The sequence below is a fragment of the Macaca fascicularis genome, chromosome 14 (genome assembly GCF_037993035.2).
Source record: "Macaca fascicularis isolate 582-1 chromosome 14, T2T-MFA8v1.1".
Taxonomy (NCBI): Eukaryota; Metazoa; Chordata; class Mammalia; order Primates; family Cercopithecidae; genus Macaca; species Macaca fascicularis.
Genome location: NC_088388.1, coordinates 19978847 through 20005506, shown reverse-complemented (window position 1 = coordinate 20005506; position 26660 = coordinate 19978847). Strand labels below are relative to the sequence as shown.

The 26660-nt window shown below is 50.2% G+C and overlaps 1 protein-coding gene across 1 annotated transcript in view; it reads left to right on the top strand.

Moving 5' to 3' along the window:
- Window positions 1–25107, top strand: part of CRY2 (cryptochrome circadian regulator 2) — a 38180-nt gene extending 13073 nt beyond the window's left edge. The window contains exons 4-12 of the mRNA XM_005578091.4: window positions 62–246; window positions 1579–1667; window positions 8520–8660; window positions 10722–11033; window positions 11269–11420; window positions 11546–11748; window positions 12059–12151; window positions 13307–13448; window positions 22765–25107. Coding sequence (XP_005578148.1) covers window positions 62–246; window positions 1579–1667; window positions 8520–8660; window positions 10722–11033; window positions 11269–11420; window positions 11546–11748; window positions 12059–12151; window positions 13307–13446 — 1315 coding nt within the window. The 3' untranslated portion in view covers window positions 13447–13448; window positions 22765–25107. The remainder of the gene's footprint in view (window positions 1–61; window positions 247–1578; window positions 1668–8519; window positions 8661–10721; window positions 11034–11268; window positions 11421–11545; window positions 11749–12058; window positions 12152–13306; window positions 13449–22764) is intronic.
- The last annotated feature ends 1553 nt before the right edge of the window (window positions 25108–26660 follow it).

The window sequence follows — 26660 nt, the reverse complement described above, 5'->3', positions numbered from 1 at the left end:
GGGCAGGGACCCAAATCACAGGGCCTTGTGGGTAACACCAGTTGTGCTTTGGACTTCCCAGGATCATTGAGCTGAATGGGCAGAAGCCACCCCTTACATACAAGCGCTTTCAGGCCATCATCAGCCGCATGGAGCTGCCCAAGAAGCCGGTGGGCTCGGTGACCAGTCAGCAGATGGAGAGCTGCAGGGCCGAGATCCAGGAGAACCATGACGAGACCTACGGTGTGCCCTCCCTGGAGGAGCTGGGTGCGTACTTCCTGCCCAGAGCCGCTTGTGCTGGTGCCTCCTTTTGTGTAAAGAAATTCTTTGTCAAAGTAATGCATGTTATTATAGAAAGGTTAGAAAGCACAGGAAAACAAAGATGGAAATGGCAGTCACTATTACTCCACCACCCAGAGGTAACCACAATTAATTTTAAACTATGTCCTTCTAGTATTTGTTCTGTTCATACTCATACATGTAATCTTCTGTTTCTGGTTCTAGATTGTGCCTCTATTTTTGTACTTCCCTCTCACAGACAATACAGGCACTGCCTGGTGCTGGTGTCTGTGGGCTTCTCAGTAACAGTATAGCTAGTACTGCTTCTATTGAAAGCAGGGAGTCTGTCAGCCTCTCAGGTTACTAACTACACTACCTCACCCCGCCTCTTTCTTATTTTTTTTTTTTTTTTCTTTCTGAGATGGAGTCTGCCCTGTCTGGAGTGCAGTAGCGCAGTCTTGGCTCACTGCAACCTCCACCTCCCGGGTTCAAGCAATTCTCTTGCCTTAGCCTCCTGAGTAGCTGGGACTACAGGCACGTGCCACCATGCCTGGCTAATATTTGTATTTTTAGTAGAGATGGAGTTTCTTTTTTTTTTTTTTTTTTTTTTTGAGACAGAGTCTCTGTCACCCAGGCTGGAGTGCAGTGGCACAATCTCGGCTCACTGCAAGCTGCACCTCCCGGGTTCATGCGATTCTCCTGCCTCAGCCTCCCCATTAGCTAGGACTACAGGCGCCTGCCACCACACCCGGCTAATTTTTTGTATTTTTAGTAGATATGGGGGTTTCACCGTGTTAGCCAGGATAGTCTCGATCTCCTGACCTCGAGATCTGCCCGCCTCGGCCTCCTAAAGTGCTGGGATTACGGACGTGAGCCATCACGCCCGGCTGAGACAGGGTTTCACCATGTTGGCCAGGCTGGTCTCAAACTCGTGACCTCGAGTGATCCGCCCGCATTGGCCCCCCAAAATGCTAGGATTACAGATGTGAGCCACCCCTCCAATCTTTTGATCTGAACAAAGCTATTAGCCTTTTTCACCTGAAAACCACAGTTGCCAGCTAATCTGAAAAGGCAGGAGGTCCAGGATTGTTCTCACCTGCCTGGAGTAATGAGGGTGCAGGGGAAAGCAGAGAAAATAGTGACTGTGGGAAGAGAACCAAGTTGACCTAGAAAACACTAAAACTTTAAGGATTACCTCACCCCCAGTAGCACCGAGACACTATGGTTCAGTTCTCATAAAGTTCAAATAACAGAACAGCTGTGCCAGGCTATCACTGAAATGGTCAAACCTCCTGTCTTGTGACCCTTCCTTCTCTTCAGGGTTCCCCACTGAAGGACTTGGTCCAGCTGTCTGGCAGGGAGGAGAGACAGAAGCTCTGGCCCGCCTGGATAAGCACTTGGAACGGAAGGTATGGGCTGTTTCTGAGACACAGAACTGCAGAGACTGATGTCCAGACAGTAGGGGATGTCCATGTCCTTTAGTCCCTCTTAGCTCACACTGGTTGGAAAATGAAAAATCCTCCTGATGGCCATAGCAACAGCAACACTAACAGCAGCTACCATTTAGAGAGTACTTACCATGTGCTGGTCACTAGGCTTGGCATTTCTGAGTTAAGTACCTGCTGGCATTTCTTTTCATATTTCCAGCAGCCCTACAAGGTAGGTATTAAGCTGTTCATTCTACAGATTACAAAATTGAGGCTTAGAGAGGTTAAGTAACGTGCCTGAGGTCACAAAGTTAGTAATTACAGGTTAAGTATCCCTTATCCAAAGTGCTTGGGACCAAAAGTGTTTCAGATTTTAGAGTCTTGAATTAGGAATGCTCACTTTATAATACAGTAAGACCATGTTCTATGTTATTCTAAAGCTATGTCGGATTGCTTTTCTTTGATCTGTGTGCAGATTCACCCTACTAAGAGGATATCTGGTCAGTAAAATCTGTAAGATTATTTTGTGTTGATGTGTCTCCGCACCTTTTTGCTGGAACTCTTTCAGCGTGTTGATTTCCATTTGCTTGGACACAGAGCAAATGGCCCACCTCCCTGTGCAGTGAGAACTGGGGAGGAAAGAAGCCCAGGCCTCAGAGGCACAGTGTCACAAGGTCCTCACTTCCCCCTCTCCCCGCCCCGCAGCTAGAGGAGCAGAGAAAGTTCTCATGTCTGAGAACAGTGAGCTCCTGGTTTCCTGCCCCCTGCAACTGGTTTTTAAAATCTCAGCTTTTTCTATGCCTGCTAAGATGGCTAGGTATATAGGTATTTTGCCCAGCAGCCAGATGATGATGATAATAGAACAAAGAAGCCAAGGCAAGTCTACTTGGGAAGAATGTTCTCCAGCCCTGGAGGTATCCAGTCAACAGCGAAGGCCCACAGCCTTGATGTTTCTACCTGGGTGTTACCCTCAGCCTGGGCCCAAAGCAAGCCCCACAGACTTAAAGGATGAGACCAGCTATCTCTGTCCACATTAAAAGCTACATCTAGAGATTCTTGGGCCCAGTTTGAAGATAAAGGTTGGGCCAAGGGGCAGAAGGGTGGAGATGACAAATGGGATTGCAGGAGTAGAATAAGGCTTAAACCTATAAAGAGCTATCGTCTGTTGTTAGTTTTTATTAGCTGGAAAACATTTTGTAGAGGGATGCCCCTTAGGTCACTGACAGGAGCTCCTTTTCCACATACCCCCAGCGGGCCCCTTCTCTCAAGGGCCCTTACGCCATGGATGCATTCAGACTCTGTGGTGGCCAGAGGAAATACTGTGTCCTGCACATCTGGGAGAACAGATGGTGCTAGAGATACAGGAGTTGAACCTGATTTCAGGATGTTTATTTTAGCTTCCTTCAGTACTCCAAATCTGAAGGGAGCATCTACTTGTGCCAGGATGTTCTAGCTTCTAGAAAGACTGCAAAACAAGATAGGCATGAAGTCTGTCTCCAGAAACAGTCTTCTGGAAATGATGGACATTAAACAAGGAATTATAGAAGTTCTAAGGGTTAGAAAGGAAGGTTCAGAGTGTTATGGGAGCAAAGAGCATGAGGATTATATCAATCAGTTTTGCTTGCAAGCTGGCTTTTGAAAAGGGGAAAGTTTTTTTAGGTTCGGTTCCATAACTAAGAGTAGCCTTCAGGCACAGCTGGATCCAGGTTCCAAAGAATGCTATGAGGAATGCATTCTCCATCTTTCAGCTCTGCTTTCCTCTCTATTATTTCATCCTCATTTCCTTGATCAGTGGCAAAGCTGGTCACCAGCAGCTTATTTTCAGTCTGTTTAGCAATACTAGATAGAAGAAGGTATGTGCCTCTTTTCCAAAAGCATCAGGAAAATTCCCAAGGCGTGTTTTCATTGGCCTGGTTTGGGTCATGGGACTGTCCCTGACTCAATGACTGTGGCCAGGTATAGGACCTGGCCAGACTTGCATCATGAGTCCACTCCTAGAACTGGAAGGTAGGTTTAGTTCTGCTTTACCCACTCGGACTAAGATTAGGGAAGGCTGGATCTCCACAGGAATATGAAATGCTGTTACTGAAGAGCGGAGGAAGCTACATGATCTTTACCACTGGGTTACCCAATGGTAGAGGAGGGCAAGCATCTCTCTATAAGAGTATTCTGATTATTAAATTAAAAAGGAATGATAGAATTTGAATACCACCATTTTGTAACCCTCAATGAAGACGCATTATGTTTTGGTGACTGCTGACACCATAGAAGGAGGCAAGCATTATGTGCCCCCTGTAGTCTTGTCAAAGGGATCAAACCTGAGTCCAGTCCAGTTTCTGGTACCAGCCACCAATGTGCAGGTGATACACAGGACAGAACACTTGTTGAACTGCACCATGAGTATACAGTCAGCAAAATCCAGACTGTGGGAATCTCAGCAAGTCAGATGGCCTGGGTTCTTTCCCAGAACAATGGAAAGGAAAAGAAAGAAATGGCAGAAATGTGCAGATTAAAAGAAATTTAAATAACCTATTAACTTTTTTTTTAAGGCCAGTCATGATGGCTCACACCTGTAATCTCAGCTCTTTGGGAGGCCAAGACAGGAGGATCTCTTGAACCCAGGAGTTCAAAACCAGCCTGGGCAACATGGCAAGCCCTCGTCTCTAAATAAAAACAAATTAGCCAGGTGTGGCAGTATGTGCCTGTAGTCCCAACTACTTGGGAGGCTGAGGTGGGAGAATCGCTTAAGCCCAGGAGGTCGTGCCACTGCACTCATGCCTGGGTGACAGAGAGTGGGGTCTCAAAAAAAAAAAAAAAAAGGAAAAAGAATCCCAGCAATTTGGGAGGCCGAGGCGGGTGGAGCACTTGAAGTCAGGAGTTCGAGACCAGGCTGGCCAATAGGGTGAAACCCCATCTCTACTAAAAATACAAAACGTAGCTGGGCGTGGTGGCGTGTGCCTGTAATCCCAGCTACTCGGGGCTGAGGCATGAGAATCGCTTGAACCTGGGAGGTGGAGGTTGCAGTGAGATGAGATCACACTACTGCGCTCCAGCCTGGGTGACAGAGTGAGACTCCATCTCAAAAAACAAAAAAGAAAAGAAAACTGAGTAGCTGGGATTACAGGTATATGCCACCATGCCTGGCTAATTGTCTTTTTAGTAGAGACGGAGTTTCACTATGTTGGCCTGGCTGGTCTCCAACTGCTGACCTCAAGTGATTCTCCTGCCTCGGCCTCCCAAAGTGCTGGAATTACAGGTGTGAGCCACCGCACTCAGGCAGAAATAAAGTTTTTTAAATGGCCAATACTAAATTATAACACGTAGGAATACACATTTGGGTGAAAAAAAGAAGCTACTTAACATGGGGAATAACTGTGAAAAAATAAAGTCCTTCCTTTCAAACATGTTTTGCCAAAATAGAAAAATGTAGGCCGGGCGCGGTGGCTCAAGCCTGTAATCCCAGCACTTTGGGAGGCCGAGGCGGGTGGATCACGAGGTCAGGAGGAGACTATCCTGGCTAACATGGTGAAACCCCGTCTCTACTAAAAATACAAAAAACTAGCCGGGCGTGGTGGCGGGCGCCTGTAGTCTCAGCTACTTGGGAGGCTGAGGCGGGAGAATGGCGTGAACCCGGGAGGCGGAGCTTGCAGTGAGCCGAGATCACGCCACTGCACTCCAGCCTGGGAGACACAGCGAGACTCCGTCTCAAAAAAAAAAAAAAAAGAAAAATGTAAACATTTCAGAAATTCAGAAAGTATGTATTATAAAAGCTGAGGTAGGCCGGGCGCGGTGGCTCAATCCCAGCACTTTGGGAGGCCGAGACGGGCGGATCACGAGGTCAGGAGATCGAGACCATCCTGGCTAACACAGTGAAACCCCGTCTCTACTAAAAAATACAAAAAACTAGCCGGGCGAGGTGGCGGGCGCCTGTAGTCCCAGCTACTCGGGAGGCTGAGGCAGGAGAATGGCATAAACCCGGGAGGCGGAGCTTGCAGTGAGCCGAGATCCGGCCACTGCGCTCCAGCCTGGGCGACAGAGCAAGACTCTGTCTCAAAAAAAATAAAAAATAAAAAATAAAAGCTGAGGTAGGGGTTATATATGTTGGGGGACAGGAGGGGACTATTCCTGGGATGAGCACATAGACTCTTGGGGTGGCTGTCAAAGCTATTTCCCAAACCTTGGTGGTTTGCCTTAGAATAATTCATTAAGTCACACATTTGTGTGATTTTCTGTATCCATGTTTCATTCAAAATAAAAATGTTTTAAAAGCGGGGGGCTAGCAAAGGTGTGCGCAGGCAAAAATCCCTAGTGTCTGTTAGAGGTACTTAACCTGATACCACAGGGGTTACCTGCAGAGGAGGTGGCCTTGAGGTTGCGACTTGAAGGAAGAGTTTCAGTTAACCAGGTGAAGTTGAGGGAAAGGAAGGCAGCGGTCCAGAAGCAGCTGCTTGTGCACAGGCAAAGGCCAGTGAGAGCAGATGCGTAAAGAGGAGGGGCAGCGGGAGGCGGAGGGTTCAAATGCATTGAGATCGCATCACTGCACTCCACTCTGACCCTGTCTCGAAAAAAAAGAGTAGGGGCAAGAGACAGAGCTGGAAAGGCCTGGGTGCTGGGGAGCCACAAAAGCCTTTGTGAAGATTTGGGCTCTGTCCTCAGAGCAACAGGAAGCCCACTGTGCACATTATCCCGAGGAACAGGCATTACATCACTCTGGTCGCAGTGTGGAGAACGAGTTAGCAGGGGATGGGAGTAGATGCAGGGAGGCCAGTCAGGAGGCTGTCATAATTGTCCAGTCTAGATATGACCTAGCCTGAACCAGGTTGGTGGCAGCAGGGAATGGAAAGAAAAGGACAGATTTGGAAATATTTGGGCAGTAGAATTGACAGGACTTGGTGAGGGGATAAAGGATTGTGCCTTGGGCAGCTAAGTAGCCAGCAGTGTATTATTTGAGGTAGGGAGGCCAGTGGGAGTGTGGTTTTAAAGAAAGAAAAGGGCACATCCACCTTGAGGTGCCTGAGAGGCAGCCAAGTAGAGGTTTCTAGCAGGCAGCTGGGTGGAGCAACCTGGGCTAGAGGTATGGATGTGGTGATTGTGTGCAAAGGGGTGGAACCGGGAGCCATGGGCCTGGATAAGCTTGCCGAGGCACACAGTTGAGTAGAGAACCTAGGACTGAGCCCTGGGTGCCCACATTTAAGGGAGAGGTAGAGGAGATGGAGCTGGTGAAAGACCAAGAGCACCAGGCGGCTGGGAGATACCAGGTGATGTGGAGTCACAGAGGCCAAGGAATCCAGAGGGTAAGACAGCACAGTCAGCAGATGCAGTGCTGCTGAGAGATCCCAAAATACAAGGACAGAAAGTGCCTACAGGACTCTGGCACAGAAGTCACAGGAGACTTGTGGGAGCCAGCCTTGTCAGGTGGTCAAGGCAGAAGCGAGGATGGGGTCGGCCAGAAATTGGGAGGTAGGGGAGGTAGGGGAGGGGAAATGCAGAGAGGTGGGCTGTGAAGGAGGAAAAAGGACCCAAGTCTACAGGGTTGCCAGAAGCCCTTTGTTTTTATTTTGTTGTCTTTGCAAAAAGGAGAAACGAGATTATTTCCTCAATGTTTTGGGAGTAAAGAGTTAGAAAGAAAGAGGTTGAACATGCAAGAGAAGGAAGAAAGGGGGCTTCCAGAGCAGCCGGAGGTCTTGGTCTTGGGCGGAGTCACAGGAGGGGAGGAAGAAGAGGGGTAGGTGTGGGTGCAGGTGACTTTGTAGATTTAGTGGCTGAAAGCAGAGGTGTTTCCCACCTGATGGCTTCTGTATCCAGCAGAGTGTTGGAGCAGGAGGCCTGAAGAGAGTCAAGGTTGTGAAACAGTATCATGGAGAGGAGTTAAGGATGTTGGAAGTTAAGAAAGTGAAAATAGGCCGGGCGCGGTGGCTCATGCCTGTAAACCCAGCACTTTGGGAGGCCGAGGTGGGTGGATCACCTGAGGTCAGGAGTTCAAGATCAGCCTGGCCAACATGGTGAAACCCCGTCTCTACTAAAAATACAAAAATTAGCTGGACGCGGTGGTGCACACCTGTAATTCCAGCTACTTGGGAGGCTGAGGCAGGAGAATCACTTGTACCTGGGAGGCGGAGGTGTCACCACCACACGATCTTGCCTGGGCGACAAGAGCAAAACTCTGTCTCAGGGAAAAAAAAAAAAAAAAAAAAAAAAGTCGTGAGAGACTGCATGGAACAGCGAGTCAGGAAAGTAAAGTCCTATGCCAGCAACCAGTGATGATAAAAACATGACCGATAATGTTATATGACACATGGCCCCAGAAATGAATGACTCCATTGGTCCCCAGGAATGGATTGGAAGTTTCCTCCTTCCCCAGCTGCTGTTGAACAATAGTGCAAAGTCCCTGGTGTCTATAATATAACCTCAGGGCCACTAGTGACTGGAGGACGGACTGAGAGAGAGATTCTTTTCTGTAAAGTAGAAACCGTGTTTCCTGCTGTATAATTAGAGAGTTCATTCAGTGCTTTCAGAATTCTTTCATAACTCATTTTAATCCGCAGGAGACTGGAAATTTTGTTCTTATTTAATAGATACGTAGCTGAGGGACGTAATAACGTGTTCACAATCACCCTGCAAATTAAAGAGCAAGTCAGGGAAGGACATGGCCTCGTTGTTTGGTCTGATGGTGGTTTCATTTCAAAATCAGCTGGACAAGCACAGTGTTCAAGTGCTGGCTCCATGGCTGGCTGTTCTGTGACTGTAGGCAAGTTCCTTAACCACCCAATGCCTCCATTTTTTCCTCTGTAACATCCAGGCCTTTCCTTTTACCACCTTCTCTTTCTGCTGTAGGCCTGGGTTGCCAACTATGAGAGACCCCGAATGAATGCCAACTCCCTCCTGGCCAGCCCCACGGGCCTCAGTCCCTACTTGCGCTTTGGTTGTCTCTCCTGCCGCCTCTTTTACTACCGCCTGTGGGACCTGTATAAAAAGGTAAGGGGGACATACGTGCCCACATTGCAGCTAAGGCCTGCAGCCAGGCCTTTTGGGCTTGTCAGTCACCCTAAAAAAGGCACTGGTGGGAGGGGGTTGGGCTGTGGCCCCTGGAAAGGCCTAAGTTTGTGTGGATAGTCCAGAGGAGGAGAGAAGAGTCAGTATCCAAGAGGGCAGAGCCAAGCACAGAGTGAACTGCCCACCAGAATGAAGCCCAGACCATCATGTAGAGAATAAGGACAGGCAGTAAAGCAGGCATCAGATGTGACCCTAGAGGTGGCATATCCTCTGGCAGCTGGTGGACAGGGGCAAGGTCCCCAGGGTGACAGGCATGGAGAGGGTGAGGCTGGAGCCAGTCTGAAGTGGAAGAGCATAGCTGCCCACTCTGGGGCTGTGTCCACAGCATTCAAAAGCAGAGTCCAGAAACAGCAGTTGCCCATCAGCGATGGAGGGAGTGGTCTGGAGGGGCTGCACACAGAGCTGTGCTATATAGACAAGAAGCAAATAAGCCTGTGTTAACTGTCCCCAGGAGAGAGGGCAACACAGTCAACATTCAGAGTGATCACCTCATCTTGTGCCTGTTTTTTGTTTCTGTTGTTTAAGAGACAAAGTCTAGCTCTGTTACCCAGGCTAATGTAGTGTGACCTGATCACAGCTCACTGCAACCTCAGACTCCTAGGCTCAAGCAATCCCCCTGCCTCAGCCTCTCAAGTAGAGCTAATTTGTTAAATTCTTTGTAGAGATAGGGTATTGCTGTGTTGCCCAGGCTGGTCTCGAACTCCTGGGCACAAGCAATTATCCTCCCTTGGCCTCCCACAGTGCTGGGATTACAGCCGTGAGCCACCATGTCTAGCCCTTGTGTCTACATTTGTTTGTTTGTTTGTTTGCTTTTGAGACAGGATCTCATTCTGTTACCCAGGCTGGAGTGCAGTGGTGTGAACACAGCCCACTGCAGCCACAACCTTTCGGGCTCAGGTGATCCTCCTACCTCAGCCTCCCGGGTAGCTGGGACTATAGGTGCATGCCACCACACCTGGCTAATTTTTTGTATTTTTTTGTGGAAACTGGGTTTCACCATGTTGCCCAGGCTGGTCTCAAACTCCTGGGCTCAAGCCATCCACCCACCTCAGCCTCTCAAAGTGCTGGGATTACAGATGTGAGCCACCACACCTGGCTCTATCTACATTTTTTAATGTTATCTCCTTATCCTTGCCATTATTGAGATTTTATGGCATGGAATAGCTTTGCCAGTTTGGTGAGTAATCTTGTGACTTTAGGGAAGTCATTATTTGCTTGGAGGTCTGATTTCTTAATTACCTTATGGCCCCAGATCCAGGCTGTGTGTATAACTTATTCAACCAAAATCCAGACTGAGCATTTTTCTTTCTTTTTTTTGAGATGGAGTCTCGCTCTGCTGCCCAGGCTGGAGGTGCAGTGGCGCAATCTCGGCTCACTGCAAGCTCCGCCTCCCAGGTTCATGCCATTCTGCTTCAGCCTCCCCAGTAGCTGGGACTACAGGCGCCCGCCACCACACCTGGCTAATTTTTTGTATTTTTTAGTAGAGATGGGGTTTCCCCATGTTAGCCAGGATGATCTCGATCTCCTGACCTTGTGATCCACCCGCCTCAGCCTCTCAAAGTGCTGGAATTACAGGTGTGAGCCACCACGTCCGGCCCAGATTGAGTATTTTTCATGTGTGCTGATAGGAAAACTCCTTTTGACTTTCTAGAAGGTGGACCCAAACAAGGAACTCTGAGGACAAGGAACATGACCAGCCTTGGGAAGTTTGAGTCCTAGTGTAGATTCGTGTGGTGAGGCCCCTTCCTGCTGCCCGGCCCTCTGTAGCTTTCCTCTTGCTCAGAGCAGTGGCACAATGCAGGCAGGGCCTGGGTGTTGCACCTGCAGGCACACTGTGCCACTTCTAGGGGATAGTCCCTCCACATCTGGGAGTTGAGCGCCAGGTCTGTGGAGGGCCCAGATTCCTTTGTAGAAGAGACCTGAGAGGCATCATGCTAAGAGCTGGGTGAGTGTTCGTATCCATGTGCAACCCCTACCCCTCAGGTGAAGCGGAACAGCACACCTCCCCTCTCCCTATTTGGGCAACTCCTGTGGCGAGAGTTCTTCTACACGGCAGCTACCAACAACCCCAGGTTTGACCGCATGGAGGGGAACCCCATCTGCATCCAGATTCCCTGGGACCGCAATCCTGAGGCCCTGGCCAAGTGGGCCGAGGGCAAGACAGGCTTCCCTTGGATCGATGCCATCATGACTCAACTGAGGCAGGAGGGCTGGATCCACCACCTGGCCCGGCACGCCGTGGCCTGCTTCCTGACCCGCGGGGACCTCTGGGTCAGCTGGGAGAGCGGGGTCCGGGTGAGTGCTCTCTCAGCGAAAAGCTGGCCTATACCCTCTGGTCAGGACCAGCAAAGGGCAGCCCCCTTCTGGGCTGAGGGATGGGGTGGGATTTCTGGGTCCAGGAGATCCCCTCCAGATCCTCTGTGGCTTGCCTTCAGCAGAAGGGCTCTGGCTCCTGGGGGCACTGTGGTGACTTGGGAAAAAACATGGCAGCAGATCCCCAAGGAGGCTGATCATCCTCTCCCCTATCTAGGTATTTGATGAGCTGCTCCTGGATGCAGATTTCAGCGTGAACGCAGGCAGCTGGATGTGGCTGTCCTGCAGTGCTTTCTTCCAGCAGTTCTTCCACTGCTACTGCCCTGTGGGCTTCGGCCGTCGTACGGACCCCAGTGGAGACTACATCAGGTGAGGATGCAGACCACGCTCTCTGGCTTCTGACCACTGTGGCCTCCTACTAGGATGGGATACCCAGGGCCCTTTGAAGGAGGGTCTAGGTATGCTGATGGGTCATCTGGTGTGTCTTATTTCAGGCGATACCTGCCAAAATTGAAAGGGTTCCCCTCTCGATACATCTATGAACCCTGGAATGCCCCAGAGTCAATTCAGAAGGCAGCCAAGTGCATCATTGGTGTGGACTACCCACGGCCCATCGTCAACCATGCCGAGACCAGCCGGCTGAACATTGAACGAATGAAGCAGATTTACCAGCAGCTCTCGCGTTACCGGGGACTCTGTAAGGACACAAACACCTAGCTCACTGAAGGGAAGGACAGCACCTGCAGGCTCGGGGGTGCCAGATGGGGATGGCCAGATACCTGCAAAGGGAGGCTGAGTGCTGTCTTTCAGGTTGACACCTTCTCTGGGTATGGGACACTGCAGGCTGGGATGGACTGGGCCTCCCTGAGTAGTTGTGGGGCAGTGAGAAGAAATGGAACCTCAGTGTCTTGCTCCTATCCTCCCCACCCCAGCTTGCTTCGTCCTTCCCTGTAACCCCCTGCAATCCTGCGGGATGGCACTCTGATTACTCCCCGCCTCTCTCCCAGGTCTACTGGCATCGGTCCCTTCCTGTGTGGAAGACCTCAGTCACCCTGTGGCAGAGCCCAGCTCGAGCCAGGCTGGGAGCGTGAACAGTGCAGGTGAGCAGCAGCAGCCCACCTCCAATGGCCTCCTGTGGCCTGTGCCAGCACTTCAGTCATTCAGGACTGAGGCCAGAAGGAGGCCTTGCCCAATGGAGCTTATATTCCACCCAGGGCAGTCAGATAGTAAAGGAACCAAGTCGGATCATTTCAGATAACCAGTGCTTTGGAGGAAAAGAAAGTCAAGTGCCTTGACAGAGGGACTGGGAAAGAAAAGTTTCTTCTGTGTCACTTGAGATTGGAGTAGTCGGGGAACACCTCTGTAAGCAGAGACCCACGTCATGAGCAGTAGCCAGGCCTGCCACACACTGAGAAAATACCATTCCAGACAGAAGGAGTAGCAAGAAAAAGCTCATAAGCAGTACCAAGCTTAGCCCATTCAAGGAACCGAAGGGAGGTCAGTGTGGCGGCATGTCCCAGTGAGGAGCTGGGGAAATGAGGACAAGATACAGCATGAGCAGCATGTGGCAGGCCCGATATCCAAGACGAGGACTAGGATTCAGCCTTCAGTGCACTGAAGGATGGTCAGTAGGGCAGGGCATCATTGGACTTAGGTCTGAAAAAACTCCCTGGCCTGCTGGGTAGAGATTGGACAGTGTAGGCCAGAGCGGGCATAGGGAGGCCAAAGAGGAGGCAGCACAGACAGGGTGGTGGCCACACAGAGAACGACTGGACAGATTTGCTGCATTTGGAGCCTCCTCCCTTCTTGGGGATGAAGATGAGTAACATGAGATGGCACGAACACGGGTTTTTCTAGTTGGGCCAGCTAGGCTGCCTCCATGGGCAGCATGCCTCCTTCTCAGGGGCCCTGCTCTTTGCTGCTCAGGGAGGCTGATTCAGGGTTGCAGAGGGAATGCCTCACCTTCAAAGCAAGGACAGCAGGCAGGCCAAGTCAGTCTCTGGCCCATAGCCCATGCCATTTGGGGCCCAAAAGCTGGCCCTGCTACCAGCAGGCCTGCTCGGTCATGTTCTCCTTGCACATTTCCAGGCAAAGTCACTGCTGAAAGCAAGGCCGAGGGGCAAGTCTGAGGAGCAGCATGCTGGCATTCCATTGATGAGTGTGCTACCTGTCCCCTAAAGACCGCTGCTGCATAGTGTGGGGTCAGTTTGGCTGCATGCACAGTCTGTGTGACCCTTTGACACGCTTCCCTACAGGCCCAAGACCACTACCCAGTGGCCCAGCATCCCCCAAACGCAAGCTGGAAGCAGCTGAGGAACCACCTGGTGAAGAACTCAGCAAACGGGCCAAGGTGGCAGAGTTGCCAACCCCAGAGCTGCCAAGCAAGGATGCCTGAGAGTGAGTGACAGCAGTCTAGATTCAACCTCAGGAAGGAAGGTGGGAGCGGGGGTGCCTACTGCCCTGCCAGCTGAAGGTTAAAACATAACAAACTAGATGAAAATCTGGTGGGACCACCCAATGCTCAGCCACTAAAGCTTTACCATTTTACAGTGGCAGCCGGGTTCAATCCTGGCTTAGGGAATGAGTACTTTCTGGATCATATCCGTGTGACCCTTACCATTGGGCCTGCTGTGGTGGCTCGTGCTAGGATTACTAGCACCTTGGGAGGCCAAAGTGGGAGGATCGCTTGAGGCCAGGAGTTCAAGACCAACCTGGCCAAACCAACATAGTGAGACTCCATCTCTAAAAACAATAATAATAATCTGGTGGGACTGCATGACTTTTAGGATTTCAGCTCAAAAATCCCACCATTCTGACTTTTATCAGAGATTTAAAAGTCAAGCCCTTTTCTGTTTTTTTTTTTTTTTTTTTTTTTTTTTGCTAGCTAAGGGAAAAAGGGAGGCATGGGGGCGAGGGGTGGCACTTTCTACCTATTAAAGTGAGTCATGCTCAACAAAAAGAAAGCTGAGACCTGTGTGTGAAGCAGTGGGGAAAAGGCCCATTGCAGGGTCTGAGGCTGCTCCAGGCCCCCTGCTCTCCGACAGGCTGTGTTCTGTAGGCCAGCCAGTGGAGGGCAGCACTGACCTTGAGAAGCCTGGACAGAGGGCTGTGCTGTGTCTCACTCGGTCCAGCCCTGCCTGAGGACCAGTAGACGCAATCTGTCATCATCTTTGCTTTTACGGCCTCTCCTCCCTTCTCACCCGTCCTGTGGCCTCAGCTCTGCACCTCCCTGGCAGCGCTCATCTTGGAAGCCTCCCGAATGTCGTCAAAACACTGGCTTCTCCTTTCCCAGAGCAGGAAGGGCCTTTTATGCCCCTCTTGGGGAAATGTAATTTCCTGTCCCCTCTGAGTCATCGTCTCAGGCTGTTCCTTATGCACCGTGTCTTCGTCATGGAGGGTGACTTTTCTCCATGGAGCTGATAGGTTCTTTTTATCAGATCCCTCTTTCTTCAGGGGCCAGGCTGCAGCCATCTGGTTTGAGTGTCTGGATTTGTGTGCTCACTGAGATGGGCATTTGATGCCTGCACCCTTCACCTTTTCCGGGCTCTTTGACATAGTCATTGCTGATGGACAGATGTGTGCTGTCTTGTTCCTGGGAGTACCAGCAACCTGCTACTCTCTCGGTTATCTCTTAGCTCTGTGATACTAAGCAAAGTTCATCCTGTATTACAAATTTGGAACTTGCCAGGCTGACACTCTGATTTTCGGATGAGAGGACCAAAGAACAGAGAGGTTAAATGTCTGGGTCAAGGTTGCTTAGTAAGTTAATGGTGTCCAGTTCAACATGAAATTGTTGCCAGCAGGTGGGTGAAGAAGGGGGAGCATTAAACATATAAAATGTGATGTGCTGTCCATCCACAAGAATTGAACAGTCTGCTTAGATAAAAAGGAGCAATAACCTAGAATTCCTGGATAAATGATACAGACTATACAAGCTTAGCAGAAGGGAGCTGGTGTGGTCTGGAACAATCAGGAAACACATCACAGAAGTTTGCACCAGGGGGCCTGAAAAGTGAATTGGATTCAGGCAGTGAGCAGGGCACTTAGAACAAGAAAAACAGCTGAAGGTTTATGTGATCTTGTACAAATGACTTAACTGCTATGAGACTCAGTTTCCTCACCTATAAATTAGGTTGCTGTTGCATCAATTAAATGATTAAATCTGGGCCGGGCGCAGTGGCTCATGCCTATAATCCCAGCAGTTTGGGAGGCTGAGGTGGGTGGATCACCTGAGGCTGGGAGTTCAAGACCAGCCTCACCAACTTGGAGAAACCCAATGTCTACTAAAAATAGAAAATTAGCTGGAATGGTAGCACATGCCTGTAATTCCAGCTACTCGGGAGGCTGAGGCAAGAGAATCGCCTGAACCTGGGAGGCAGAGGTTGCAGTGAGCTGAGATTGTGCCATTGCACTCTAGCCTGGGTGATGAGTAAAACTCCGTCTCAAAAAAAAAAAAAAAAATTAAATCTGTATGTGTCAGCTAGAAATGTAGGGGTCTGCTAATAATAGAAAGCTCAATTACTGTGGCTAAAACAAATAGGGGCTTATTTTTCTTACCTAACAAGGGACCCAGAAATAGTGTTGGTGGTCTGGGCTTGGATGGCAGCCCCCGCTTCAGCCATCAATTCTTGATCAAAGAGGAAAGAGAAGGGACAGCAAGGGCAGCTGCACTCCTTCCGTACACATATCAAGAGCTCATACTTTGCCAGACATCGTTCCAAGCATTGGGGGATGTGGTTGTGTACAAGCCTGGCATTGTCCCTTCCCCCTTGGGTGCGTATTAGTGGAAGGAGACAGACAGTAAACAAATAAATATTTAAAATTTCAACAGGCCAGCCGGGCATGGTGGCTCATGCTTGTAATCCCAGCACTTTGGGAGGCTGAGGCGGGTGGATCACGAGGTTAGGAGTTTGAGACCAGCCTGGCCAAGATGGTGAAATCCCGTCTCTACTAAAAATACAAAAATTAGCCAGGCGTGGTGGCAGGTGCCTGTAGTCCCAGCTACTTGGGAGGCTGAGGCAGGGGAATCACTTGAACCCAGGAGGCGGACGTTGCAGTGAGCTGAGATCACGCCATTGCACTCCAGCCTGGGTGACAGAGCGAGACTCAGTCTCACCAAAAAAAAAAAAAAAAGAAAATGTCAAGAGGCCGTAAGTGCTATGAAAACAATAAAATAAAGCTGGGTAAGAAAGTAAGGTCAGGGCACAGAAGAGGTTGCAGTTCTGTGTTATAAGGGTTGCTGGTCCCGGGACCATACTTGGAGAATCACTGACTTAGACCAATCAAAATCCATTTTCTGGGCCAGGCCCATTGCCTCCTCAACACATTTTAGGTTCTGTTAACCAGGAAGTGTGGATACTGGTAGACGGCTAACGGTGACTGCATAATAGGCAAGACACTTCTCAAGTGTGTGGCTCGTAAGTCCTTGGTAAGCAGCAATTATTATAGGTATTGTTATGATTATTATTGTAGAGGAACACAAGGTTACAGTTGGGTCCAATGATGGACGGTTGTAAATGGCAGGCATGTGAGTCTGCTGGTGTACTCTCTGGGAGTGAAGAAACATTTTGGAACAGGAATGATCAAATTGGCATTTTGGGAGGATGAATTAGGCATTGGGCTAGGACCTGCAGAGGAACAGGTGGGAGCGAGAAAGCCAGTTGAGAGGCTTGGCAGTGATTCCAAGGGAAGACATGACGGGTGCAGAGGTAAGCACCCATCTCTTGCCCTGGAGTCCAGAAGATTGTCAGCCTACTGGGATTTTAAGGACTGATTCTTGAGGTTTACTCTGCCCTCCAGTGGTGGCTCAGTGGGGAGTTAGACCAGCTAGACTGTGAAGGTTGGGGGTCCAGAGGTCAGAGGACTTGGGGAGGTGCAGACTTCCCTCCAAGACAGACTAGGGAGGAACAGCTGAAAGGAGAGTATTCCATGTCTCACCATGTGCTGGCAGAGGCACCTGGGCCTAAAGATGCTTAGCATCCTCATCTGTAAAACGGTGATAATAGCATCTTGTCACCTGCCCAACCCATCAAGCTTACATGTTAGGGAAAGAAAATGAAAAACCACATGTGAAAAGTCTTTGAATATGTAAAATGCACTATACAAATGGAATCACATTATCATCTTGCACTTTCTTCTCCGGGTGTCTTTGATTATGTTGGGGTTACTTCAGTCAGAGCCAGCACCCTGAGCTGAATGGACTACAGAGCTGTGGCTATGTAGCCCAAATTAGTATCATATTATATTGGGTGGGGTGGGGGTTGGGGAGACTTGTCCCTTTGTCCCCCATTTCCTCTGTCATTTTAAATTGTGTGACTTTGGCCTGGATCCATAGCTCTTCTGCCATGCTTTAGGTGCAAGATGTGAATAGTCGTTCTTCCCCAGCCTGAAGGCTACATCCTGGGCCTTTTGAGGTCTCCTTTAGCTCTGAGCCCTATAGTTCTGGATTCTGTTTTTCTAATGCCTCAGACCTGTGGCAGTGTACAGGGTGGACAGTCACTTAAAATTTAAACTGATCTGGTAGGAAAACATGGCCTCCAATCAGTAGGTTCCACACTTACCTCAAATCCACACCAGCTGTCTGTTCTGCTTTAAGTTTTATTTTACAGCATTCGCTAAACTGAAAAACAAGCCAGCCCCCAAATAGCTATTGTTTCAAATGGTTCCCCATAATCCCCAAAGCTGCTGACTGCTTCGGATTCCATTAGCCTTGAATTGTGTACAGATTTCTCTCATTGGTCCAATTATTTTACCGTGGGGAGAACAGCTCACGTGTTCCATTTGCCCTTCTGCTGGTACAGACTGATCTGTGGAGAGAAGCCCCATTGAATACAAAAGGTTCCTGGCCAAGGATCACCTCTTCCCCTCCCCCGCCAGCTTTTGTTAGCCCTGCAGTAAGCCTGACCGGGTAAATCATCAAGTAAAACCTGACTTCTGGATTCTCCTTGATGTCTTTTTGACACTAGTTTAGTTGTATACTCTGTCCTTGTAAGGTGAAAGGCACTAGCAATTGGTAAAATGCTAAATAGTGGAAGTAGAGGCAGTGTGGCATTGGCCAAAGAGCCCTGCGTTACACTCAGACCAGTGTCTGCATCCCAGACCTGCCAGCGTTACACTCAAGCCAGTGTCTGCGTCCCAGACCTGCCCGCATTACACTCAAGCCAGTGTCTGCGCCCCAGACCTTCCCACATTACACTCAGACCAGTGTCTGCGTCCCAGACCTGCCCACATTACACTCAAGCCAGTGTCTGCGTCCCAGACCTGCCCGCATTACACTCAGGCCAGTGTCTGCGTCCCAGACCTGCCAACATTACACTCAGACCAGTGTCTGCGTCCCAGACCTGCGAGCATTACACGCAGGCCAGCGTCTGCATCCCAGACCTGCCCGCATTACACTCAGGCCAGCGTCTGCGTCCCAGACCTGCCCGCATTACACTCAGGCCAGTGTCTGCGTCCCAGACCTGCCCGCGCAGACCTGCCCGCATTACACTCAGACCAGCGTCTGCGTCCCAGACCTGCCAGCATTACACACAGGCCAGCGTCTGCGTCCCAGACCTGCGAGCATTACATGCAGGCCAGCGTCTGCATCCCAGACCTGCCCGCATTACACTCAGGCCAGCGTCTGCGTCCCAGACCTGACCGCATTACAGTCAGGCCAGCGTCTGCGTCCCAGACCTGCCCGCATTACACTCAGACCAGCGTCTGCGTCCCAGACCTGCCCGCATTACACTCAAGCCAGTGTCTGCGTCCCAGACCTGCCCGCATTACACTCAGGCCAGTGTCTGCGTCCCAGACCTGCCCGCATTACACTCAGGCCAGTGTCTGTATCCCAGATCTGCCACTTGCCTGTTGTGAGACTCCACCCAAATAGTCTCACCTCTCTGATTCTCAGTTCCTGCCTTGAAAATAAGAAGTTTAGACTCATGTCCCCTAGCGCTTTCCCTGGTACTTCATAAGTAGACGTTGACTGATGGCTGTCCCTTCCACTTTCTTGCATGATCTGCATGCTGTGGGAGGGATAAAGGTGTGGTTGACCTGAGGAATGAGACTGAGCTAAGAGCTTCAGCTCTCTTTCCCATCCAGGCAAGGCACTGTGCCTTGCCCAATATGATGGGGAGAGGGAAACATTGAGACTCAGTGACAGTCTGCAAACAAAGTTTCCTCCAAACCATCAGCTGTTGTGGACCCTCTGCCAGCATAAACTCATGCCTGCACACGTGCATCCACCCCACCAGGGTGAGGAGCATAGGGATGGGCGGACTTATACACTTGGGTTCTTGAGACCATCTAGTGGATGGGAAGGGGTGTGAGGGCAAAGGTACCCAGGAGGCCATGCTAACTAACATTGGGGTGCAGAGGGAGACAGTCATTCCGCTACTTTTTGTTCTAGTTACGTCTGTGTTTCTTGTATTAATGACAGGTTGGAAGAGTTGAACAACTAAGATATTGATTTTTCAGTGAATGTTTTATGAGTTAGTTTCTCCCTTGGTGCCTCCCCTTGGCTGTTCTTCCCTTCCCTTTAGTCCCGCTGTCATCATTTTTCTGCAAGACTTCATTTGATTTCCCCAGACCCCTTTTTCTACAGACACATGCCCTACCTTGAGGACAAGAGCACAGCACCAACTAGTTATCTGCTGATCAAGCAGCTTGAGTAACTAGTTGAATAGGCCTTTGACTAACTTTGCAGGCAAGGCCAAGCTGGTTCTTCTAAACATTGGTTTTCTGCGTTGGTAGATTTGAAACCATCATAGAGGGACTTGGGTGACTAGGGCTTATCTGAGGCCAGGACACTGCCACCTCCCTTCATTAGCGTGCCCAAAACTAACTGGTGCTGAAGTCAACATATGTCTGAATTGTTATTATATCCACCTGACTATACCTCACCCCCTTATCTTCTAAGCTTAGACATTGGTTCTTAAACCCTGTTTGGGTTACTCCCCACTTTGGAAAGTCTGATGGAGGATGGAACCCATACCCAGAAAACTGCATATGTTCACACACAGAGAGGAATGTGCACATCACTCCAGAGGCTCCATGGACTGCCCCAAAGCCTATCCTTGGACTCCTTAAGGCCCAGGAACCCCAGATTAATAGCAGTTATTCTAAGGAGTCTTCATGCACTCTTTATCTTCCCCCATCCCTGAAAATGGATAAAACACACACAAAAAAATGGAGGTGTTGGGTAACGAGGACCTTTTTTGGTATATCCTGTAATCCTGAGTTTTCTATTTCAGAAGAATAGCCATCTCTTTAGTTTAACAACAGGGGCCAGAGAGAGCCCTGTGTGTGGAGTATACACTCAAAATCAGCATATTTCAATAAACACATGTACACCTTAACAATACATACATTTATTTGCAAAAAAAAATGGCTAGCTTATTATAGTACAAGCTTAAAGGGAAAAATTATTGAAAATAACACACATGTTAAAGAATAAAACACAGAACCAGGTGCGGTGGCTCATGCCTGTAATCCCAGCACTTTGGCAGGCCAAGGTGGGCAGATCACCTGAGATCAGGAGTTCAAGACCAGCCTGGGCAACATAGTGAAACCCCATCTCTACTAAAATACAAAAATTAGTCAGGTGTGGTGGTGGGTGTCTGTAGTCCCAGCTACTCGGGAGGCGAGGCAGGAGAATTGCTTCAATCTGGGAGGCAGAGGTTGCAGTGAGCCAAGATCACACCACTGCACTCTAGCCTGGACAATAGAGCAAGGCTCTGTCTATTTAAAAAAAAAAAAAGGCCAGGCTCGATGGCTCACGCCTGTAATCCCAGCACTTTGGGAGGCCAAAGTGGGTGGATCACCTGAGGTCGGGAGTTCGAGACCAGCCTGACCGACATGGAGAAACCCCATCTCTACTAAAAATACAAAATTAACTGGGTGTGGTGGTGCATGCCTGTAATCCTAGCTACTCAGGAGGCTGAGGCAGGAGAATCGCTTGAACCCGGGAGGCGGAAGTTGCAGTGAGCCAAGATCGCGCCATTGCACTCCAGCCTGGGTGACGAGAGTGAAACTCTGTCTCAAAAAAAAAAAAAAAGAATAAGACACAGTACTGACCTATACAGGTACCCACTCTTATGTCTGCTCTTTATTTTGCCCAGCTTCCAGATAAATTATCATCAGATAAAATCTGCTTCAGATTTAGTATGTGGCCTTAAAAGCATCGCATGTGTCAGAAGACTAATACTGAATCCTTGCCTCCAATGTCTTTGACTTTAAGAGCATGTTCCCTTTTTGAATAACAGCTTAACTCACATGTATGTCTGTTGGATATTAGTCTTCATGCTGCCATGTTGAATTTCTTCTAAAAGTCTTCCCCAAAAGTCTTAATGAGTAATACTATCATATAGAGATTATTTGCTGGTAAAAATACAGATTTGAGAATCAGACAGATGTGGATTTCCTTCTTGGCTCTGCCACTTATGAATGCTGTTGTCCTGGGCAAGTTCCTTCTCCTCTCTGGTTTCTGTTTTCTCAACAAAAATGGAGGGCAAGCTTCAAGGTTACTGGGATCTCAAGTTTGTTAGTCTGCTCAGGCTGCCATGACAAAGTACCACAGACTGCGTGGCTTAATCAACAGAAATCTGTCCTCTCACTGTTCTGGAGGCTAGAAGTCTGAGATCAAAATGTTGCCAGGGTTGGCTTCTTTTCTTCTGAGGCTCCTCTCTGTGGTTTATAAGCAGCCATCTTCTCCGTATATCTTCACATGGTCTTCCTTCTGTACTGTTTGGGTCTAAATTTCCTCTTCCTTTAAGGACACCAGTCATATTGGATTAGGGCCCGCACTAATGACCTCATTTAACTTAATTACCTCTGTAAAGACCCTGTCTCCAAATACAGTCACCTTCTGGGGTACTGGGAGTTAGGACTTCAATATAAAAATTTTGTGGGGGGCAGAATTCAGCCGTAGCACAAGTGTATAGTACCTGACCCACGGCAGGCTTAGCAAGCCTACTTATTACCTACCTCACCCACATTTAAACTGCACAGACTTTTAATGGGATGCTGTGTGTCTCTGTAGACTCTCAGACACACTAAACCTATTTAAACAGATAACCCAGCATTGTGACAGGCACACCCTGTCCTTCCTTTGTTATCAGGGATGAAGCTGTTTCTTCTCTTTGCCCCAGATTCCGGATGTCACAAATCTTTAAAATGAGTCATCCTTGTGTCTCCTCTCTCCCTCCTGCCCCCACAATCTTCCAGCACTGTGCCAGGGTGCTTTCATCTATATGTGGAAATGTGCTCACCTGCTGATTCTAAACTCAGTCATTGCCTTACTCTTCAAAATTACTGGTCCCAGCGGGCTTCTCTTCCAGCCATTTTTTCCTGATTCTCCATCTCTGGCAGCAGCTGCTGTGCCTTGATTCAGAAGCTGCCCTTGTCATATCTGAGCAAGTATCCCTCAAGGCTTCATGTGACTCTCACATAGCCTTCTCCTCCTCCTCCTCCTCTGCTGCCCGCAGCCCTGGGTAGAGGGCCTGCAGTGGGGAGCTTGTCCTGCATCAGCACTTCGGAGGGGCAGTATTCTCTCATCCCAGTGGCATCCCAGCAACAACCTGTGCCCAGGTACCATGGCCCTTTCAGCTCACTCTTTCAGCTCTTCCCAGTTCCCACTCTGAGTGTCCCCAGAGAAGCAGCCAGAGGAGCTTGTGTCCCTGGGCAACTGAGCAGCCTCCTGAATGCTCCTTTTGCACTTGTTTTTCTCTTCCAGCTGCAGAGCCCTTGCTCCGTGAGCAAAGCCTGGGTGCCCAAGCAGCCACCGCGGCAGCAGAGTACAACCTGCAGAGAAGCTGATCACCGGGCAGAGAGAGAGCGAGCATGTGTGTGTGTGTATGCGCGTGTGCAGAGGAGGGAGTGGTGTGCCTGTTTGCGTGTGCATGCATCTGTTGACACTCGTGATTCTGAATGTTGCCTGGGCTAGGAGAGTACCTGTAGCACACCAGTGCTGTTTCCCGGCCTCCAGACACAAGACTCGAGGTTATGGCAGTGACTTTCAGCCGAGACCTGTCCCTGCAAGCCAGCTGCCTTGTCTGAACAGAACCTAGTGGTAGGACCCTAGCAGGGATTCTGGCATCTGCCTCCCTAGACCTCCTTCCCTCCCTCCTCACGTCAGACTGTGGAGCAGGAGGGCAGCAGTTCTGGCTGTTGTCCAAAGCATGGGATTCTGGAGGCAGCCAGAGCCCTACTGAGTTCCTGCTTTCTGACCTGGAGGCTGAGCAGGCCAGAGTGGATGGATGCTGTCCAGACGTAGCCACCTGGCCTCTCTTTCTTATTTTAAAATTCTCTGCTACTGGGCTCAGTCCCAGGCCCTTCCTTGGGCATCTGGGACTGAGCATATGAGGCCATAGACAGATCTAAAAAGTTTCCACCACCCTACAGAAGTACATGCAGATACCTGACTGGTGTGGGATATGCCTGGTACTGTAATAGGAGCCTAAGACAGCACACCTACCTTTTCAGGATTTAGAACCTAAGTTAGAATCCCAGCTGTCACGGTTCCTTTCCCAGAAGCTGAGAGCCAGCCTCAGAGCTTACCCAGGAGCTGTGGAGGGGCCAGGGTCAAACTCAGTCACTCTACCAGGAGGAGCCCAGGTTCCAGTGGCATAAGGTCCCCTGGTTTCTCTGGCCACACTCCAAGGCACCACCACAGTGCTGCCAGTGAGGACAGCTGACACCCAGCCAGGGAAACCATTCTAGTCTTTGTTCTGTTGGCTTCCAGGGCCTACCCTGGACTTGTCAGCATCCAGACTGCCGTGTCAGCTCTCCCAGTAGCTGAGCTCCAAGGACTCAGGTGGAGGGACTCAGGGATGGGGACTGCCAGGGGCAGTTGGCAAAAGTCCGAGCAGAGATTACACCCAGCACACCATCCCTTCCAGGAGCAGTAGGTGGGAGGTTTGACCCAAAGAAGCCAACCCTCGCATTCCAGGAGTGGCCTGTGCCTCCCACCTCTTCCTTCCCACTGCCAAAGGCCTGCGTTGAGAAAGATGTCATGGAAAGGACAATAGTGGCCAACGAGAGCAAGTCTTCCTTCCACCCTGTGGCCTGCACTTGAGCCACGAAGAGTGTGTGTGTGTATGTGGTATGTGTGTGTGTGTGTGTGTGTGTGTGTGTGGCTATGAGGCTGATTCCTGTTTGGATTTTTGTCCTCACATGTATCATTAAGCTGGCCTTTGGGCCATTTCCTTTCTACCTCCCCTGTGACCTTTCCTAGCCTCAGATCTGTTAATTCTTTTGGCCCCAGCCCGATCCCTCACTGTCCTCTGTCCTTGGACCAGAACCCTGGGGCCAGACCCATCTCCTGTAGCTGTCCACCACACTGACAGGCTTCTTCCTGAGATATCCTCAGGTTCTCTCAGCCAGAGAGCTGCCTTTAGAGTCCAACTGTTGTATGTATGTCACCCTCACTAGAAATGTCCCATCATCATTGGAGGGGAGCAGGGCACAGGGGATGGTGTGCATTCAGAGCGTTGGGTTGGGGGCTTCCCTGTTCCCTCAGCCCCAGCCGAGAGGAAAGAGTATCAGGGGCCATTGCCAGAAAGAGAGTAAAGCAAACCTGGAAGGACAAATCTGAGACCGTGGGAAGGCCAAAGGCTGAGGCCCAGATTCAGTATTCACTAGCAGTGCCTTCAGGTAGCAGGATGATTTCTTTTCCTGCCTGTCTGATGCTGGCTGTTTCCTAAGGTACAGGTTGGCAGAACCACCTCCCCCTACTTCTCCACCATCCCTGGCAGGCCAGCCCCTTCCCAGATCAACCTGTCAGTGCACTCCTGGAGGCAGTGCACTCCTGGAGCCAGGAGGGAGGGGCAGGGTGGAGAGGGTATGTCCAGTAGCCTGGAGCTCCACAGTGGCTTCATGCCTCCCTTCTCCCAGCTCAGGTGGCCCTGAGGGCTCCCTCAGAACAATGCCCCAAATCCTGACCTAAGGGTCAGCATGGGGAAGAGATGGTTGCGGGCAAAATGCACTTTATAGAGATTTTCTATTGCTGGGAAAGTGTGTTTCTCCCATAGTTTGTTTGTGAATATTCACTTGTTTTATAAATGTCTGACCTGTCTGAGTAAGGTTGTGCTGTCGTCAATCTTGTGGGAGGTCTGGAAACCAGGGTTTTGGTAAGGCTGAGCCTGAATGAAGCTATCGGTCACCCCATCTTGGTTCTGTGGGAGTCAGGAGCCTCCTATTCCTCCTTAGGAAGGGAAGCAGCCAGAGCAGACTGGGGCAGCTTGGTCAAGAGTTGGTCCAGAGCTTGGTCAAGAGTTGGGGGTCAACTGGCCAGAATAGTACAGAGCACTCTGGGCCCAGAGTGAGGGTCCTGAGTGCCATCCTGCAGTGCCACCCAGCCTCGCAGCCCACTTAAACACCCCCAGGCTGGGGGTCAGTCAGTGCAGGGCCTTCTCCAGGCCCTCAATCCATCCTTTAATTCAGTGCAGCCACTTAAGCTGCAGCCCAGGGGTGAGCTGTGAGTAGGGGATGCAGACTCTCTGGCTGTGACTAGGTGGTTGAGATCTGCCCACAGCCAAGCCTAGAGTGCCTGGATGCTGGCTTTGTCTCCTGCCCCCCGGCCAGAGAATGGCACCTTTCTGTGCAGTGTGCTCTGCTTCCATGCTAGGGGATGCTAGCCTTGGACTGAAGGCTTTATTAGCTCACACCCCAACTTTGTGGGAAGAGGTCCAGGCAAAGGCCAAGAATATCACAGTCTGGCCTGCACAGAGTGAGAAAGGAGGAAAGGGGAGGAACCTGCCTTGGGGACTTGTCTCATTCTCTCTGCTCTGAAGCTCCTGCTGGCCTCCTTCCTACCAAGACCTGGGCCTACCTTTCCCTCTTGCCCTTCTCCTGGCTTCTCTCTAATAATGGCTTTGGGTTGACCTTTGGATCTAAGGTATCTTTGTCTTGAGCAAAAAGTTCTGGAAGAGGGAGTTGTCCTTTACATACACCCCTGACCTGCTGAGAATGTTCCATAGCTGAGGCAAGTCCGCATTCTAAGGAACGATTAGTAGCCATGATGGCAGGACTACTTTCCTGAGAGGAAAAGCCAGGTGCCATGGCAGCAGATGGTTACCGTGAAGGCCCAGTGAAAGGGGCCTGAGCCGAAAGCTGAGAAAGTAGTGGCCACCCCTCTGGGCCCCAGGGGTAGGGAAAAGAGAAGCAGCCATGACCTTTGGCTCTAGGTCCTGGGATATTCTCAAGGCTGGAGGTTGGGGGTTGCCTTCTGCAGGGCAGGTGCCTCCAACTCCTTACTAGGTGCTGCACTGAAGGAAAGGGGCCAGCATGACTGGTCGGCGGTCCAGATTTGCAAATAGGACTCCACGAGTTGTGGCACAGTTTGCACGTTTTCTGCCCCGTCCTGCCCTGGGGACAGGGTCTCCAGCGTTCTCTTGAGGGACCAGAGAAGCCAATGAGGTTTGGCCAGAGGCTGTATGATCCACCAAAGCTAGGGCCCTAGCCTTGGCAGTCCATACTCTGTGAAATAACTCAATCGGGAAACACAGGGCCTTGAAGGCTGGAAAGTCCAGGCTTAACACCCTCTTAGGGGAAAGACAATGAGGAAGAAACCATGGCCAAAGACTAGCAGGGATGGAGGTGCCAGAGGGAACAGAAACAACCAAAATGACC